Here is a 20281-nt window from a genome sequence, read left to right on the forward strand (position 1 = left end):
ATCTGAGGGGCTTATCGCCTGCATGCACACAAGACTACCTCGGGGGATTTACCCAATATAAACACACACAATTACTGGGATTATACCTGGGGACTTGAACCAAGCAGCTTATTCTCTACACAAATAGCCACACAGAAACTTTGATTCAGTACATCACGATTCCAGCTACTTAGGAAAGTAAGTTTATTTGAGCAATAAGAGGACAGAACAAATAAAATCAGATCACACAGAAGTAATGGTAGATAACAATTGCTATCTCTCTCTCTCAGAAGTAATGATAGATAACAATTGCTCTCTCTCTCTTTTTTTTTTTTTTTAAAGATTTTTATATCCTGTGCCCACCAAAGTTTAGGGTGGGTTACAATGATACATTCATAATTAATTGTCATAAAATACAAGATTGAGTAAGACAAATCAGTAAAAGAACATAAAAGGTAATAAGTAAAAACAATATAAATAAGAAAATAAAATCAGTTATGAAAAGAACAATTAGCAGAAAGTGTGGATTTATGTCTATTTGTGATCGCATAAGTCTGCAAAGGCTTGTTTAAACAAGTAGTGTTTTAAAGCTTTCTTGAATTATTTTGGATCACTTAAGCTTCTCAGTGTTAGAGGTATTGAGTTCCAAAAGATTGGACCTGCAATAGAGAATGCACGCTCACAAGTTGTAACTAATCTTGTTGCTCTGGGTGAAGGGATTTGCAAAAGAAGCTGATTCTTTGATCTTAAATTTCTAGCCGGTGTATATAGATGAAGGCTGGCAGATAGCCAGACATATTTTTATTATTGTAGATGAAGTTGTGCAGAATAGTTAGAATTTTGTATTTTATGCTCCATATGATCGGAAACCAGCGAAAATTAAATAAAATTGGGGAAATATGGTCATATAATTTTGTATTGGAAAGTAGTCGAGCTGCTGCATTTTCTATTAATTGTAAAGGTCGTATAATTGATAAAGTAAGTCCGTCATAAAGTGAATTGCAATAATCAATACCGGTTAATATTAGTGATTGAAGAACTGTGCGGAAATCGGATGCTTCAAATAAGGTTTAATATGTTTCAACAAACGAAGTTTATAAAATGATGGGAGTAGCACAATGGTAGATACTCTGCTGTCTGGGTGGTGTGGGGGGCTTCACTGGCATGTTATATCTACTTGTAAGCATAGTTTATTCAGCTGCATCAAATGTGTTCATGACTGGATGTGTGCTTTTATGCCGTTGTGAATGTATACTGTCACTATCAATGATCCACAAGGATATTATGGGCATCGCCCACCTAAATCTAAACTCGCAACTCCGCCCTCACACATCACAAAGACCTATCAGATACAACTACAAAGGTTCCTTATATGCTCCCCCGATGAAAACTTCACTAACAAAACGAGCACTCTCCACAGCCGGGCCCACCCTCTGGAACTCATTACCGCCGGATCTACGCCAAGAGACTTGTCATCTAACTTTTAAGAAAAACCTAAAAACGTGGCTCTTCCGGCAAGCCTATCCAGAATCGCAGGAACATTCTGACACCGGTCAAAGAGCAAAATAGTCCACTATAAGCTCCTCGACTGCCCATACCCCCTCAAGGCCCAATCACGCCTGATCTGGACAGCCCACTTGTTTTGAAAATACTCTTTTGTTGATGCATTAGTTCTTTGAGCTCTTGCATTACTCATGTTTTTGCCCAGCAACACAGTTTTCTGTTAACTGTATATCCCAAGTTACACTACCCCTTTTTTAGCCATTCCCTATATTTATTCACATTATTTTGACGAGTTATTGTTGTCTATGTAATATTTATTTATGTTCTTATGTGCAGAAACTCTGTTTATTGTAACGCCTTAACCGCGACAGTTTTGTTCTATGGAAACCGACCTGATTTGATACTTGTATTGAGAAGGTCGGTATATAAAAATCCTAAATAAATAAATAAATAAATTAGCACTACGTTGTGTAACATCTGAGCTGCTATGCATGTGAGTTATGCCAAGTTGTTGAATACGCAAACAGTGTCCATCTACGCCCTGTTCATGTTGAATACGATGACTCTTGAAGTCATTAACTGGATGCATTCCTGTCACTTTTAGAACCGATCTGATTGGCGCTGCTATTCTAGTAAACTTTTCTCTTTTACCTTTTCCAACCTCAGCCAGTTCCTATATTTACTTTTTCTCTTTCTCATTTGGCATTGCATTTAAGATGGTCTTTGTAGTTTGAACAGCTTCAGGAAAAGTTTTAAGTAGTTGTAACCTTATGTTTCTCTTCATTTGTAGTAACAGAACTACATGCTATTTATCTACATGAGCAACCACAATCACAATACAAAGAAGAGCCGAGGTCACACAGCTTCACAGCAGCACTACTGAAAGTAGAGGAAGAGGAGGACACAGCCATACCCTAGCATCTCAGAATCCCTATCAGCAAAAAGGAGGTTGTGTGTTTAATTTGTGTGTTCTGGTTTCTAAATACATGTTTTATTTTGTTTGTGTCTACTATTTATATGTGTAATGCTATTTGTCAAAATAGATATGAATGATGAGAGATGCATGTGGGATGAGCGATGGATATGAGTACAATATATGTTCTGTAGATAAATACGTCTTAATATTTTGTATTTCATGACAAACTTTGAGTTTACTTGATCCTCATGGCATCACACCAAATTTTGCATGATTCTATCCCCGTATGATACTATTTCTCACCCCTACACGTGTAATAATCTCACCCCACCCTGCATGAGCCTCTCTTTCACCACTATATGATTTTATTTCATTCTCCCCACATGATCTCCCTCTTTTTTCCAGGACAAGCAGGATGGTAGTCCTCACAGATGGGTGACATCATCATTTAGAGCCCTGTCATGGTACACTTTTGTCAAAGTTTCTAGAACTTTGACTGCAAAATGAGCATGCCCAGCATGCCACTAACCCTGTGGCCACACAAGGTCCTCCTTCAGTCTCTTTTTTTTTTCCGCGCAGCAATTGCCTCGCGGATTTAGGAGCTCTGAGAGATTTCTCTCACACTTTTCTTCACTGAATATTTGAAGTTTTTTCTTAATTATTTCCACCGTCACCGGGGACCCCCATCGCACACCGAACTCCTCCGTCATCGGTAAGTTATTGCCGTGTTTTTGCATTCGGTTCCCGCCGGTGTACTTCTCAGTGCCCAATGGCCACCGACTGCGCGCCGCCTATATTTTTCAATATGGCGACCGGTTTCCTTAAATGCCCCGAGTGTCCGAGGACTATGTCCATAACGGACCCACACGACGTTTGTGTGTTATGTCTCGGGCCTTCCCATGACGTCCATAGGTGTCCAAGTTGCACGCAATGACTCCCAAAGGTCGGTGTGCACGACTGGAGAAGATGGAGCACTTGTTTGGCTCCAAGTGCTCGTCTCCATCGACCCCAGGTAAAGGTGCGCCGAGTCGAGAGGGCCCATCTTCCTCTGACCCCTCTCCATCGACGCCTCAGAAGGACAAAGGATTGGGTGACCGTCCGTCAACGACATCGATCCATTCCAAAACCTCCGCATCATTGTCCTCGGTGCCGGAGAAGGACCAGGATGAGCACCGAGGGGAAACATTGGCATTGGCACCGATGCGCTTCACTGTCCGGTGCCTGAACTGACACCGGAGCAGCATCGGCCTCCACCAAGCCGTCTCTGAAAAGGGCCCGGGAAGAGGAGCTCCCGTCCTCCTCTAGAACTGAGACCCTGAGGCTTTCCCCACCGAGCCTCCATGTACACCCGTGAATGCTCCGGTGAAGCCTAGCCTGCCTCCTTCCCCAGGCGCCATGCCATCCACATCAGCCTTTCGAGAGGAATTGGACTGGATGGTTCAAGAGGCAGTGCTGAATGCTTTTTGGAGCTTCCAGTTGCCACCGGCGCCAGCCACCATGCCGCCGCCAGAACCGGCGCCTTCGATGCTGGCTCTGCTCCTCGAGTGTTTAGACATCCTCATCGGTGCCTTGCCATCGATACCCATTCCATTGTGTATCTTGCCACCAAGGCAAGGACCCGGGATCTTCCGAAGAGGAAGATTCGGGTCCTTGCCATTCTCCTCTACAGGAACCACTGATGCCAGAGCCAGTTCCGGGGCCATCAGGTATCCCAGTGCATCAGCACCCATCATTGGCCCCGGTGCCATCGGTGCTGGCACCGACGGCTTCGATACCGGTGCCTCACCAACCATTGGTGCCATCTTCCTGCCCTCTTGGATTTGGGTTCCTTCTTCCATCTGGAGGTCCGGTGGGTGAAGGAGAGCCTCCCTATGACCCATGGGATGGTGCTTCATCCGAACACTCCTCACAAGCTTCTGAGGAGCTTCTTTCTGAGCCTTCACCCCCAGAGGAAAGGCACCGCTCCCCTCCAGAAGATCTCTCCTTCGCTAGCTTCGTTAAGGAGATGTCTGACACTATCCCATTCCAACTGGAAATGGAGGAGGACACTAGGCACAAAATGTTGGAAGCCCTACAATTTGTAGACACTCCAAAGGAAGTAATGGCAATCCCTGTGCAAGAGGTTCTTTTAGACCTCTTCCACTGCCTCTGGGAGTACACAGTGACAGTTAATAGAAAGACTGATGCCACATACCTTGTACAGCAAGCCCCAGGTTTTCAAAAGAGCCAATTACCCCACCAGTCTATAGTGGTAGAATCAGCTCAAAAGAAAACCAAAAGGTCCCGCCCTTACTCCTCTGCCCCACCTGCAAAGGAGCAAAAAGCGTTCGACACCTTAGGCCACAGGGTGTTCCAAGGGTCAATGTTAATGGCTCATATAGAGGCCTATCAACTTTACCTGACCCAATATAACAGGAATCTCTGGAAGCAAGTCCTGGAATTCTCGGAGACCTTGCCTGAACAATTCCAGGAGGGCTTGACCACCATCCTGCAAAAAGGATTAGAGACTGGAAAGCATGAGGTCAGAGCAGCCTATGATGCTTTTGAGACTGCATCTAGAGTCTCAGCAGCTGGAATTAGTGTGAGACGCTGGGCTTGGCTTAAGACCTCTGACAGATGTGCAGAACAAATTGGCAGTTCTTCCCTGCACAGGAGACAATTTGTTTGGGGATAAGATCCAGGAAGCAGTGGCGCAGCTCAAAGATCATCATGAAACCTTGCACCAACTGTCCACTGTCATCTCAGATGCCCCTACTGCAACCCAAAGGGGCCTGCGAAGGGACACCAGAAAACAAATTTATAGGCCACAGAGGTACTACCTTCCTGCATCCCGTGCTCAGACAAGCCCGGCCATCTCATAGAGGCCAACCTCGTCAGCACAGAACTCCTAGATCGCAGCCAGCCCCCCAGACTGGGCCTGCAGTGGGGTTTTGACTCCTATCTAGAGAGCAGCAGCACCTTCCCTTGTATCCCCCAACCAGTTCACCGGTGGGAGGCCGCCTGTGCCACTTCGCCAACAAATGGCTGTCTATCATAACCCACGGTTATCATCTCAACTGCCTTACTGTGCCCCCAGACTCCCCGCCTGTTCCGGCTTGGTGTCTCAACGATCACACAGTACTCCTCGAGGCAGAACTCTCTACCCTACTGCAGTCCAGAGCCATAGAACCAGTTCCCCGGATGCAGCAGGGAAGAGGGTTTTACTCTCGGTACTTTCTAATCCCAAAATAGACCAGTGTCCTACGTCCTATCATGGACCTCCAAGCCTTAAACAAATTTCTCCGCAAGGAGTGGTTCAGAATGGTCTCCTTGGGCACCATGCTCCCGCTTCTACAACAAGGGGATTGGCTCTGCTCTCTAGATCTTCAAGACACTTATGCCCATATAGCAATCTTTCCTCCTCATCGCAAATACCTGCGATTTGTAGGGGACACAGACACTTTCAATACAGGATACTGCCATTCAGCCTTGCCTCAGCACCCTGAGTGTTCACAGTCGTGGCGGCACAGTTGAGGCATGAAAGCATCCATGTCCACCCATATCTGGACGATTGGCTCCTCAGAAGCCGATCCAGAGAAGGGGCGCTCCACTCCCTCCATCTCACCATACAGCTGCTTCAATCGCTGGGGTTTCTGTTAAATTACCCAAAATCCCATCTGACTCCGTCACACCAGCTATCTTTCATCGGAGCAGACTTGAACACCACCATGGTCAGAGCATTCCTCCCCAGAGCACGCACAAAGAAACTATTCAGCATGGCCAACACAATCCGACATCGTCAGACAGCCTCTGCTCGTCTGCTCCTCACTTGCTGGGGCATATGGCATCAACAGTCCATGTCACTCCAATAGCTCGTCTTGCCATGAGAATAACACAATGGACCCTGAGATCCCAGTGGTCCCAAGCCACTCAACATTCTCAGCAGTTGACCAGATAACCAGCCAGCTTCAACAATCCTTGGCTTGGTGGACATGGGAGTCCAATTTACGCAAGGGACTACCTTTCCAGCCACCAAAACCTCAAATGACGTTGACTATGGATGCCTCCAGCCTGGGCTGGGGAGCCCATGTCGGCAGACTTCAGATACAGGAAGTGTGGACCAAGACTGAGGCGGATCACCAGATCAATTTCCTGGAACTCCAGGCAATACGGTATGCATTCTTCACATTCCAGGATTGCCTATCTTACAAAGTAGTCTTGATTCAGACAGACAACCAGGTAGCCATGTGATATCTAAACAAACAGCTAGGCATGGGCTCTTACCTGCTATGCCAGGAGGCAGCGCAGATCTGGGCCTGGGCTCTGTCGCATTCCATGCCACTGCGAGCCACCTACCTGGCAGGCCAAAGAATGTTATGGCAGACCGTCTCAGCCAGACATTCCATCCCCATGAATGTTCCATCAGTGGGGTTAGTCAGATATCGACCTCTTTGCATCCTTTCACAGCCGCAAAGTGGACCAATTCTGCTCTCTGCACAGCAGCTGCAAGACACCAACTATGGATGCCTTCGCCCACTCATGGAGCACAGGTCTGCTGTATACGTACCCTCCTATCCCACTCATCAGCAAGACTCTCGTGAAGTTACGACAGGACCGGGGCTCAATGATCCTCATAGCCCCATATTGGCTGCGCCAAGTCTGGTTTCCAATTCTTTGTGACCTCTCTGTCCAGCAGCCTCTTCGCATGGCACCAAATCTCATAAAGAAGGACCAGGGCAAATTACACCATCCGAACCTCCAGTCTCTGTCTCTGACAGCCTAGATGTTGAAAGATTGATATTACAATCCCTTGACCTTTCTACTGATGTCTCCCAGGTCCTTGTAGCTTCACAAAAGCCTTCTACTCGGAAGTCTTACAGGTCAAAGTGGAAGAGATTCTCCTCGTGGTGCATGCAAAAAGGTCTAGATCCCTTCTCCTGCTCACTGCGAGGCTCCTGAACTACCTCTGGCACCTCTCGGAATCTGGTCTCCAAACTTCTTCCATCCGGGTACACCTAAGTGCCAAAGCCGCTTACCATAAGGGGATAGGGGATGCCCCAATTTTGGCGCAACCCCTTGTAGGATGCTTTATGAAAGGCTTACTACAGCTGAAGCCTCCACTACGTCCCCCTATTGCGGCCTGGGACCTCAATGTTGTCCTAGCACGGCTCATGCGACCTCTGTTTGAGCCCCTTCATTCCTGCGAGTTGTGACATCTCACTTGGAAAGTTATTTTCCTAGTAGCAATAACATCCGCTCGCAGAGTCAGTGAGCTACAGACACTAGTAACCTACCCGCCTTATACAAGATTTCTTCATGACCGGGTAGTACTCCGTACTCACCCTAAATTCTTTCCAAAGGTAGTGACTGATTTCCACTTAATCGGCCCACCTTTTTTTCCGAGGTCTCACTCACACCCTGGTGAGCGGGCTGTGTACACCTTGGACTGTAAACGTGCACTTGCCTTTTATTTAGACCGCACCGCAGCCCACAGGCAGTCCACCCAACTCTTTGTCTCCTTTGACAAGAATAGACTTGGAGTTGCGGTGGGCAAGCAGACCCTGTCTACCTGGTTGGCGGACTGTATTACTTTCTGCTACCAGCAAGCAGACCTTCTGCTAGAGGGCCGTGTGAAAGCTCATTCTGTCAGGGCCAAGGCAATGTCAGTAGCACACTTCCGTTCAGTACCCATTACCGACATCTGCAAGGCTGCAACTTTGAGCTCTCTCCACACCTTTGCAGCTTATTACTGTCTGGACAAGACTGGTAGGCAAGACAGCGTCTTTGTCCAGTCTGTCCTGCGTAATTTGTTTCCAGTGTAGGAACCCAAGTCTTCCTACCTCAGGCCCACAGTGAATTTCAGGCTGCCCTTCATTACCAACAGCTCCCCTTTTGTTTTGCCTGTTGCACATTTTTGAATGCTGGTTGGCCATTATGTTCTGAGGCAGGCTGTAGCTTGCTATTCACCCATCTGTGAGGACTACCATCCTGACTTTCCTAGGAGAAAGCAGAATTGCTTACCTGTAACAGGTGTTCTCCCAGGACAGCAGGGTATTAGTCCTCATGAAACCCGCCCGCCACCCTGCGGAGTTGGGTTCAATAACATTTTCTTATTTTATTTTTCGCTCGCACTTTTTTGCTATAAAACGAGACTGAAGGGGGACCCCCATGTGGCCACAGGGTTAGTGGCATGCTGGGCATGCTCAGTGTGCCAGTCAAAATACTAGAAACTTTGACAAAAGTGTTCCGTGATAGGGCTCCATCTGATGATGTGACCCATCTGTGAGGACTAACATCCTGCTGTCCTGGGAGAACTCCTGTTACAGGTAAGCAACTCTGCTATCTCAAACCTCCAATGTGTATTCCTTTTTCACGCTACTTTCAATGCATGATCCTCTCTAATTCCTATCCTTATAATCCTTTTCCCCCTGTTCCTCTCTGTTTCATACCCTCCCATCCCATGCAGTCCTTTCCACCTTTCCTCTTGCTGGCAGGAGGAGGGCAGTACTTGTCTACCATCTTTACTCTAATGTTTGAGTGTTTGGAAGTAGTAGATCCCACAAGACTAGAGGGCCCTGTATGTTCAATGTTCTGAATGAAGCTGGTCAAGAATGAAGGCACAGTAAGCAGCACCACTGTTCTGCAGCCAGCTGGAGGGAGAGAAGAGCAACATGCTGCGGTTGCCACTACCACAGCCCATCAAGTAGTTCTTCACGGCACACTGATTAAGAAGCACTGCAATAGGTTGTATGATAGCAAGATAGAGATATATAGTAGTGCTGTGAATAATCAGTGTGAATGGGTCGTGCTTGAAAATATAAATGAGCGAGAACACAGTACTATATGGAGACAGTTTTCAAACTAGGTGTTTTGGACATAGTTCGCAGGCCCTTTTTACCCACAAACTTGGCCCCAACATTTATTCACTTTGAAACTTTCTGTGGGTATATGAATATTTGCACCTGCTTTTTCTGCAGGTACTTTTCTCATGAAAAACAACACACAGATTTGAAAATGCAATCTAAGCTTCTTATATTCCTCCCCAGCTAAAATATAACCCCAGGAATATCATCCCTTTTTATGGCTGACAGTACTTTTGTTCTACAATGCACATACTTTATCTATAATGTGGGGGAGAGGGGGCAATTTTCAGATGGCTGATTTACATACGTTAATCACTGTTTACATGTATAACTAGCTTGGAAATGTCCTATATATATCCTGTACATAGTTTTTATATCCCTGTGCTCCTGAGAATACATAGTCACATGGATATGTACTGTCTGTCTGAGAAGATGAGGTGCGGATATGTAAAATGGTTTCCATGTCTATATAAAGTGTTTGGAGTACCAGTGGTGATGCGTTGGTTAGATTGAATGACTATGGTGGAGAAATTTTATGAATGTTATATAAGCAATGTCCCTGGCCTTTTAAAAGCAAATTTTGTATGGAAAATTTTAACTAGTGTCTAAAAAAAAAAAATAAAAAAGAGAAAAGTTCTTGCCATATTTAGTGATATTATTTTAAAAAGTAAAAGAATGGGGTTTCTTGCACCTAGTTTTCCTAATTTACCTCTAAATAGGTTTACGTATCCGACTCTATCCCATTGACAGTAATGAGAGCAGCACAGCTGCAGCAGTGCTCTGGTTTGGAGTAATAGTTTTAGGTTTTAGATCACCCAAAGATAAAAGGAGCATATGAATTTGGATGACTGACCATTTGTGGGTATGTCTATGAGTAGAATAAAGGATATTAATGGAGTGGCTATGGTGGCTCTTTCTCCTCTTGCCAGCTCTAAATATCTTTTTTCAGGTCATGGCAAATATTACCTGTTTCTTGCCAGATATCTTCTATGTCTGCTTTTATGACATTTTCTATTTGCATTTTGTTTTCTGTTATTCACCTTTTGGGACAAAAACGATTTAGATGAATCAAGTATTTAGTCTTACAGGTTTTTAATCATATATGTTTATTACTATGAAACTATTAAAGCAGAAATACTACCAGGATTTATAACAAATTATAGAATTAATATTATTTATCTTGCTGACTTTGATTTTTGTTTCTGAAGAGAAAAAAATTGATGTCATGATTTTGAAAGCTGCTTCCTCTGAACCACTCTCTCATTTATGGTTCTGAGTAAGGCAAATAATTTCAGTGGTGGTTGTTGTCATTAATCTGTATTAATACCATGCTAGTTCACCCAAAGTCTGAATACAGCATGAACAGAGGCAGATTGGCCTATCAGGGCTTCAGGCATGCCCCGGTGGGCTGGTGAAGCCAATCATATGGGTTGGTGTTGGTTGCAGCAGTCCTATGCCTGCAGAGCCACTGTGACTAAAACCAGTCTGCAGTAGCTCTTCTCAGAGAGCGGGAGCCTCCCTAGAGGCTCTCTGCTCACTTCTGTTTTTCAGATTTTAATGTAGCAGCAGCAGCAGCAGCACTATGGGGTCTGCTCCTTGCTCTCCTCCCCTAGCAGCACCATGGTGGCAGGAAACACTCCCACTGCTTCCCCTCACTTCTCTGCCTCTTCCTGTGCCAGCAGGAGGCAGCCAGCAGATCTCCCGCAGTGCTGCCTCTCCACCAGCTGAAGGCCTCCTATTGTTTTGTACCCCCAGCTCCCCTTAGGCTTTGGCCACAGCAAAAAATAACAACTCCCCTGCCTCCCAGCATCAGGGCCTTTCAGCCCGCCTCTTCCAACACCAAGGAACACCTCCAGAAATATGAACAGGGAGCCCTGCCTGGATCCCCCTGGCTACCAATGTGAGTAGAAATCTTTTTTGTTTGTTTGTTTTTACTTATTCAGAAGACAAGGAGAAGAGTGAAAGTGCTAGTGAGTGAGTGTGCATGTATATGTGAGTATGAGAGAACATGTAAGTGAGTTAGCATGTGTGTACATATTTACCAGCTCTCTGGGTGCAGTAGGTGTTTCAGCATGCCCATTATTGAGTGAACTCCTTCACTATGTCCATGGAGGGGTATTGAGTTTAGCACCCCCAATCTTTTTGAATGTTGGTTTCCATGCAATGTGTGTGAATATAAGAGAGAACATGCATGTGTAAGTGAGCATGCTTGTGTGTGAGCATGCATGTGAACATAAGAGCTTGTGTTTGACTGACCTTGTGGGCATGTGATTGAGTGTGCATGTATGTGAGCACGTGTGCATAAATGCCAACTCTGTGGGTGCTTCAGCATGCCCATAAATGAGAGAACTCCTTCACTGTGTCCATTGAGGGGTATTTTGTATTGAGTTTAGCACCCACAATCACTGTGAAAGTTGGCTCCCATGCATTGTGTGTGAATGTGAGACAGAATGTGCATGTGTGTGAGCATATGAGTGTGTTTGTAAGAATAAATGTGTGTTTATATAAGAGAGGAGAAAGTTTGTGTATCCCCCTCAACCTCGACAATCTCAAGGTGACTCGAATCAAAAGCTTCCAAATATGGAAAGCAGGGAATTTTTAAAATCCTTATTAGTTTTAATTATTGAGTGTTATTTGATGCATCTACTGATTTTAAATATTTTATTGGTATTTGGAAAATTAAAAAAAAATTATACATGAGTTTTTAATTAATGATGTTCAGCTATTTTGAAATATTCTTTTTATTAGTATGGGTATATTAATTTATATTTCTTGATTTTATTGATGGACGTTTTGTGAAGATGATAATGTTTCTTTATTTCTAATGTTGCACTGCATTTAGAGTCTGGCTTGTGGTTTCCAGTTCAGTTTTTGTATATACATTACTATTTATACCTTATGGACTCTTTATTCTGTATTTGCTGAGTTTCTGTCTGTTCTGCATGTATGACCAAGGGAGTAGATTTTAAAAACGATACTCATGCAAAAATGGCCATATATGCGCGTAGGTGGGCCATGCAGAAGCAACACAAATTTTAAGAAACCGGGAAGGGTGCAGGTAGTGTTCAGAATAAGGAAGCGGAAAAGGGGCAGGTCATGGGTGTTCTGGGTGCAGGGCCAAGACTAAGGCATGTAACCACAAATTTTGCAAAGGCAATGTGTGTATGTTACCTGCATAACTTTGCTACTGCTCCTCATGAGGCGCAGGAGCCTTGGGGGGGGGGGGGGGGGGAGAGCGAGAGAGAGTGCCTCTGATAGGGTTAGTCTGATACTCTATATATAGGTACCACTCTAGGATGGGCATTTTGAATCGGGGTGGGTTGATGTTAGGTATTCATAGTAAAATTGACATCAGTAAAGAAATGCAGCCCTTATAAGTTTTGAAAAGGAGTAGATTTGTACAATGTAGCTAGCACTGCAATCTACAAATCAATTCCTCTTGTTAGACTTTTCATCACTTATAAGGCTACAGCTGTGAATCCCCCAAGGCATTTCTTTGGAGAGGATAACTCATCCCCAATGCATTCCTGAGAAGCACAACAATCTCCAAGGGTCCAGGTATCTGTCATCAGTATGCCACTGGCTTCCCAGGAAGACATCGCCTCCCCTCCTGCCTCCCAAATGATGTTGGTATCGGCAGTTTTTGAAGATAGGAAAATCCAGCAGGCCTTGGATAAGGCCCTGTAGTACATCAGTGTCTCTGCATCGAGTGCATTAATGTCAGTGTGTAGACCAAGGTCGAACCGCTGTTGAGTCAGTGAGGCTGTCTGGGAGTCCAGTACTGTCACCATTACCAATTTCAGTTTCTCAAAGTGAATTGATGTCTATGGTGGCTGCACCAATGGTCCTCTCCAGCCCATTAGGGGAAGAAGCTTCCCCAATGTGCAGGAACTCATCAGGTCTCAGGCCCCAACAGACAAGTGCTCCCCTCTCTGAGGCCTTGTATGCAGGAAGCACAGTATCTCTGTCCCAATAGTTTGTTGTTCTTTAGTTTACTGAAATTTATTGTATCCTCCAGTTTCACAGTGATTTTGTTTAGTCTCTCAAAAAATATGTATGACCTCCAGAGCTCAAGATGGTTCAGTATGCTCTAATTGTTTTTAGAGATTGGTTGGCCAACTTTGACATAATTTAAGGCCGAGAGCCATCAGATTTCATGCACTTGTGAGAACTGACATCCTGCTATCCTCAGACAACACCTATAATCGGTAACAAGCTCTGCTTTAGGCGCATGAAACCAAGTTTATGTGCATATATGACTTTGAATATTATCCTCACTTTACAATCCCTAAACATTGCATGAATATATAACATTTATAAACAGATGGGAGAAAATAGTGTGGTGGGGAGCCAAAGTGTTGGGGTGAAGGAGGTCAGGGGTATGAAGCAGTGTTTTGGTATGAGGAAGCTCTGATAGATGGACAAAAAGATGAGGAGGAAGCCAGTGTTGCTGGCTAAGAGGTATAAGCGTTGCATAAGAGATTCTTCTTTATTTTGCGACCACCAGTGATGATCTGCCAGGTTATGCCAACTCACAAACTCGGAACATTTTTTAACATGCTTCCTTTTTCCCAGTGGAAAAAATGGAAAGTGGACTGGTGGATCCAACCTTGCACTCTTTTTTTTTTTTATTTTTTTTTTTTGAAGGAATTACAACTGCTTACGACAGAATGTCTTTGTGTCAGTGGCTTGCCTGACCTCTGTTGGGAGAGAGGTCTATAGTTTGATGATGAAAGAGGAGAAGGTTCAGACCCAGCCTGGAGTCTTTAGGAGCCAAGAGTGTTATAGTATTGCCTCTTTTTTGGATCATATTCTCAGAATTTGGAAGTAGGGAGGAAATACAACAATTTTAAGTTGCGAATCAAATTAGGAAGAATTGATAATTCTATAACCATAGACTTGAAATATCTAAAGGTAACAAATTGTGTCTAAGCCTAGAAAGGTAAAATGTAACAATGCAGCGCCAACTGTCTTTAAAACAAAGCATATAGTCTCATTCACCACCATATTGTCTTCTATACCATGGTTTGCAAGGAGTCCTCTTCACTACTGGTGAAGTTTGCATGGACCAGTACTGCAATTTGCCTGTTCTTCAAAGAATCCCATTTAATTTTCTCACATGATTCAGAAAATAGAGATATGATAAACATGGGCGGGAGTATACAGAATTAGATATTAAAAAACATGCTTAGTGGGTAAAATAACTGGCTAGTTTTAGCTGGTTATCTTTAGGTATAGTTACATCTAAACTGGCTAGTTTTTCAGATGAATATTTTCCTAAAGCTAGCTGGTCAAATTTGACTGGATGCATTTCCTGGATAAACTTAACCATTTACTGTGGAAAATCACAACTATCCAGTTGTGATGCTGTGTGAGTGGATCGCGCGTATCTTATAAAATCCAGGGTCAGCGCACGCAAGGGGGTGAACATTTGTGCAACCTGCGCGCGCCGAGCCCAGCGCGCGCTGCCTGTTCCCTCCGAGGCCGCTCCGAAATTGGAACGGCCTCGGAGGGAACTTTCCTTCGCCCTCCCCCGCACCTTCCCTTCCCTTCCCCTACCTAATCCACCCCCCCCCCCCCGGCCCTATCTAAACCCCCCCCTACATTTGTCGGCAAAGTTACACCTGCTGAAAGCAGGCGTAACTTTGCGCGCGCCGGCCGGCAGCCCCGCTCCATGTTCCGGTCCTGGGGGCTGGTCTGGAGGCCGCGGCCATGCCCCCGGAACACCCCCGGGCCAAAACCACGCCCGTGTCGCTGCCCCCAAAACGCTGCGTCACGCGCGACATGCACCCAAAACGCCGCGTCTCTCCGGGCACGCCCCGACACGCCCCTTTTACAAAGCCCCGGGACTTACGCGTGTCCCGGGGCTCTGCGCACGCCGGCGGCTTATACAAAATAGGCACACCGGCGCGCGAGGGCCCTGCGCGCGTAAATCCAGCCGAATTTACGTGCACAGGGCATTTAAAATCCGCCCCATAATATATTTGGATTTCAGTAAGGCCTTTGACACAGTTTTGCACAGAACACTTCTAAATATATCAAACGCCCTTGGTAAGGAACCTAGAGTGAATGATTTTAGAACGAAGAACACTGATCATTTTAGTAGCCATCTTCTGGACCAACTCCAACCAATTTATATCCTTTTGAAGGTGTAGTCTCCAGAATTGTGCACAGCATTCCAAATGAAGTCTCAACAGGGACCCATACTGGAGCAATATCACTTCCCTTTTTTCTTCTGACCATTCTTCTCCTTATGCAGCTAAGCATCTTTCTGGCTTTTGCCATCACTTTAGCCACTGTTTGACTAGCTTAAGACCATCAGATACAATCATCCCCAGATCCCATTCCTCTTTTGTGATTAGAAGAATTTTGCCTCTAAAACTGTACCTCTCCCTTGGGTTTTTGTAGCCAAAATGCATTACTCTGCATTTTTTAGCATTAAAATCTTAGCTGCCTGTCTCTAGATCATTCCTTGATCTTCGCTAGACCCCCTTCTCTTTTCCACACCTTCCGTGCTGTCTACCCTGTTGCAGATTTTGGTATCTTCAACAAAAAGACAAACCTTTCCTGACAATCTTTCCACTATATTGCTTACAAAAATATTGAAAAGAATGGGTCCCAGGACTGATTCTTGATGCACACCAGTAGTAATGCCCCTCTCCTCAGAGTAAACTCCATTTACCACTACCTATTTATTGCCTCCCTCTCCACCAGTTTCTAACCCAATCAGTCAGTCTATGTTCCATACCAAGGGTGCTCAATTTATTTTTAAGTCTTCTGTGCAAAGCTGTGTCAAAGGCCTTACTGAAATCCAAGTATACTACGTCTAGTGCTCTCCTGTGATCTAACTCTCTAGTCATCCAAAGAAATTGATCAGATTCATCTGCCTTGAACCTTGAAATCCATTGGCTTCAGAAACTGCTCTCTCCTCTGTTTTAGCAGCGATTCCATTAATTTGCTCACTACACAGGTCAAACAACTGGCCTATAATTCCTAGCCTCTTCCTTACTTTCACTTTTATGAATAGGAGCCACATCTGCCCCTCTCCAGTCCTCTGGAACTATTCCGATTCTTAAAAAAAAAAAAAAAAGCACTGAAAAGCTTAGACAGCAGAGCTGCCAGGACATCTCTAAGTTCCCATAGTACCTACGGATGTATCCCATCTGGCCCCATTGTCTTATCTACTTTAAATTTAGTTAGCTCTGCCACATTCGGTGAGGAAGTGTCATGCCAAGGAGTGTGATTTGATATCTTCTGCCTCCTCAACACAATTATTCGGTCCGATGGACGCACATCTGCTCTGGGAGGCTGCAATGCCGGGAGGAAGTTCGCAGCGGGGTGACCGGGAGGAAGAGGAACTCGCCGCCCTGCAGGAACTGCAGGCATCTCTGTTCCTGGAAGATCATAGGGCCCTGGAGAACCTGACTGAGGCACGCCACTCGGAACAATTTTGCGGCGTGGAACAGGGTAGCATGCTGGAAGACACTGCCCTGTGTCTGGAGGCCACAAACAATGTTGGAGCTCTTTTGGAGCTCCCTAGGGCCAGGGAGGCTGCAGGTAACATGGAATTTCAACATTTGGAGAGTGGAGTATCATCTTTTCCTATACAGAAGTTTCAACTGGTAAGTCCGGACTGTATTACATTGGACTCTATTTGGGAAGCGATTCAGTCTTTAAATGAAAACCTGTTTCTTCACATTAATCCTTTAGTGGTTTCTCTCCATAAGGTGGAGCAGCACTTGGATTTAGTTGAAAAATCAGTAGAAGAGAACAACGTTTCCTGTTCCTCTCTGAAAAAGGAAGTTGATAATCTTTCTGGTGTCTATCAAAATATTATTAAGGAAAATCAATCTCTTTCCTATAAAATGGAAAAATTGGAGAACCAAATATGTGGGAGGAATCTTCATATGAAAAATTTTCCTAAAGAACTACTGGTTTCCCCTAAAGATATGTGGAAGAAGTATATGACCCAGATTCTGAAAATTCCTGAACAAGCTCTACCTATTGTTACTAGGGCCTATTATATTTCCCCATTTAAGAAAGAATCCTCGAACAAGGTGTACAGGTCTTACTCCAGTGTTTCCTGTTTTAGATATAACTAATATCCTGGAAACTACTCAGAAAGATTTAGTTACGCCTTCCACCTTAATTGTTTCCTTCTTGATGGAGTCGGACAAGGAATGGATATTGAAGTTATTCTTTCGTCATTGTCTAGAGACATTCTTGGGTCTCAAGATTAGTGCTTATCCTGACCTATCCAGTCCATTCAGATAAAGAGAAGACAGTTTCTTCTATTAAGGCTTAAGGTCCTTGAATTGGGTGCTTTCTTTATTTTAAAATTCCCTTGTAAATGTGTAATTAAATATCAGAATTGCACCTATGTGTTCTTTATGCTCTTACAACTTTCTAATTTCCTGCAAGACAAAATACCTTCTGCTTCTACTCCCACTCCTTTGACTGCTGAGTGAACGTATTATGTCTGCTGTCTAATAGATGCTTTAGATTTAGAGCCTCCTGTATAATCAGATTTCCCTTTCCTATAGTATTATGGAAAATATTCCTGAGGTTGTGTTAGGATCCCCCTCTTCTTGTGGGCTTGATATTGCAGAGATGTTTTATTTCTGTCATGTTTGATTTGTTTCTTTATATTTCTTTATATATCTTTTTCTGTGATTGCAAATTCAAGTGTAATTTTCTTGAATGTATATTGAAAAATTCATAAATAAAAATTTTTAAAACGTTTAGTTAGCTCCTCACGAACACACTGTACTGAAAATGGATTGAGTTTTACCTCATTTCTAATCTTACTTGTGTTCATTTTGTGTGGTCCTGCTCCAGGAACCTCCCACAATGAATACCGAAAAGAAGTATTTGTTAAGCAATTTTTGCGTTTTCCTCATCAGCCTCCACATATTCCTCCCCTTTACTCTCTCAATGCCATTTTTATACTGCCTTCTATCACTAACATACCAAAAAAAAAAAAAAGAAAAAAATATGAAAAAGTCTTGTGCCCCCATTTTACTGTATTTGCTCTGTTTTCTTCCATTTACATTTTTGCTTTCTTGACTATTTTCCCAGGTTCTCTTTGTTTTCCAGATATTATTTCCTGTCTTTCACTTGTTGTGATCTCTTGTAGTTTATGAATGCTAACCTTTTGTCCCTTGCCTTTACAGCTACCTCTTTAGAAAACCATAGCGGCCTCTTTTATTCTTTCCTTTATTTTCCTAACAAAGTTGCCCTTGATATCTTCTTTTAGTTTTGCCCACTGCTCTTCTACTTCCTCCAGATTTTCCCATCCCACTTCTTGAGGTACTCCCCCATTTTAATAAAGATAGTTTTCTTTAAGTCTAGGACCCTCACTTTTGAATGAACTTTAATCTTCTGTGCTCTAATGCTGAACCATATCATCTGGTAATCACTGGATCCCAGATGATCATCCACTAAAATATCAAAGATACTGTCCCTGTTGGTAAGCACCAGGTCCAGTATCGTCCCATCACATGGGGAGTTCCATTACCAGTTGACAAAAAAATTCTCATTTCAGAGAATCCAGGATCATCATCTTATTAGAAGACACTGCAGCTGGTATATCCCAATCAACATCTAGCAGATTGAAATCTCCTAACTATAAAATCTCTGTCCATCTCCTCTATCTGTTATGGAGGTCTATATAATAAACTAACATAAATAGGTGTTCCATTCCCTTTTTCCAAATTAACTCACAGTGCCTCCTATTTACCTCATAAGCCCTGCAATTCTGTTAAGCAGTTCTACTTTTTCCTCATCAGCCTTTACGTATTCCTCTCCTTCACCTCTGAGTCTCACAATGCCACTTTTGGACTTCCTTCTATCAGTAACATATATTTTACTGTATTTGCTACTTTCACTCCTTCTCTTAGTTTTTCCAGATATTGTTATGTGTTTCCCTCTTTATATGATCTCTTGTAGTTTAGGAATGCTAACCATTTTTCTTGTTATCATTCATTGTTTACTTGTATAGTTATTGCTGCCTAAAGGTAGACCTGGGTTCTTTGGCTCAAGCCCAAGATGCTAACTGAGTCTCAGAGATCTCCAAGAGGACGAGAATGGTGCTGTTGAAAATTTCATACTCTACCACCCATTGAGGCCAGTTTAACCAAAAGTATAGATGGCTTAAAAACCTCTTCTCACTTAACCTCATAAAAAGACCCACAAAGTATTTTCAAAGTTTGAAAGGCTTTTCATCTTAACTTTTGTAGATAATGAATGTCAAGCTATGAGAATGCAATAAGAAAACCTGCATCAGCACTTGCAGAATATTGTACTGTTAACTTCAGAAGCCTAGAGGGGCAAAATACAGTTCTAAAGGAAATAAAAATAATTTCTGAACCAACTACTATCCGTAATTACCATCCTCAAGTACTTGCGACACAAGCCCTAATACCTGCATAGCCATGAAGTCAGCATTATTCTGGAAATCTCTTGCTACACAAAAAGACCTTTTATTTTAGCTATTAAATTACATTGTTGAAACTCTGGAATGCTCCACTTTCAAAAGATAATTACTGTGTGGGTAATAATAATTTTGTGCACGTTTCTGTTTATTGCATTTAGTGCTGGTAAGAGCTATCGCAAAATCTCCTTGCAGTCCAAAGTAATTTCGTGATGCAACAAGCAGGGATAGCACAGGCAGTTTCAACACGAGTTTCCCCCCATCTTCTCTCCACCTCCCACCCACACACATTCTACTCCACAATAGGGCAAGTACTGGACAGACTGTAGCATTGCAAACATCCCACCTCACACACCACAGAACAGGTATCGCATGAGCAGCAGCAATGCAAGTTTGTCGCATACACTGGCTCTGCCCCAACACACAAATGGTACAAGACAGGCAGCAGTAGGAGAAGCTTCCCTCATATACTGCTGTACCACAGAGCAAGTAGAGCACAGACAGCAGCAATACCCACTTTTGAAAATAGAAAGTATATGTGTAAATCATGATACTATCCCACGTCTGGAATGCCTATTTAGTATGCATATAAAAGAATACACTAAATAG

General features: G+C 43.7%; 1 protein-coding gene across 14 annotated transcripts in view; it reads left to right on the forward strand.

The window, feature by feature from the left end:
• PKNOX2 (PBX/knotted 1 homeobox 2) overlaps positions 1–20281 on the forward strand; it is a 989927-nt gene that overhangs the window by 600205 nt on the left and 369441 nt on the right. For 12 of the 14 annotated variants that reach the window (XM_029573058.1, XM_029573057.1, XM_029573049.1 and 9 more), the window contains 2 exons: positions 2273–2430; positions 10996–11140. In XM_029573058.1, the coding sequence (XP_029428918.1) occupies positions 11139–11140 (2 nt within the window). In that variant the 5' untranslated portion in view covers positions 2273–2430; positions 10996–11138. The remainder of the gene's footprint in view (positions 1–2272; positions 2431–10995; positions 11141–20281) is intronic. The other 2 variants (XM_029573053.1, XM_029573048.1) reach the window with 1 other exon arrangement.

This window comes from Rhinatrema bivittatum, chromosome 12, assembly GCF_901001135.1.
Source record: "Rhinatrema bivittatum chromosome 12, aRhiBiv1.1, whole genome shotgun sequence".
Classification (NCBI taxonomy): domain Eukaryota; kingdom Metazoa; phylum Chordata; class Amphibia; order Gymnophiona; family Rhinatrematidae; genus Rhinatrema; species Rhinatrema bivittatum.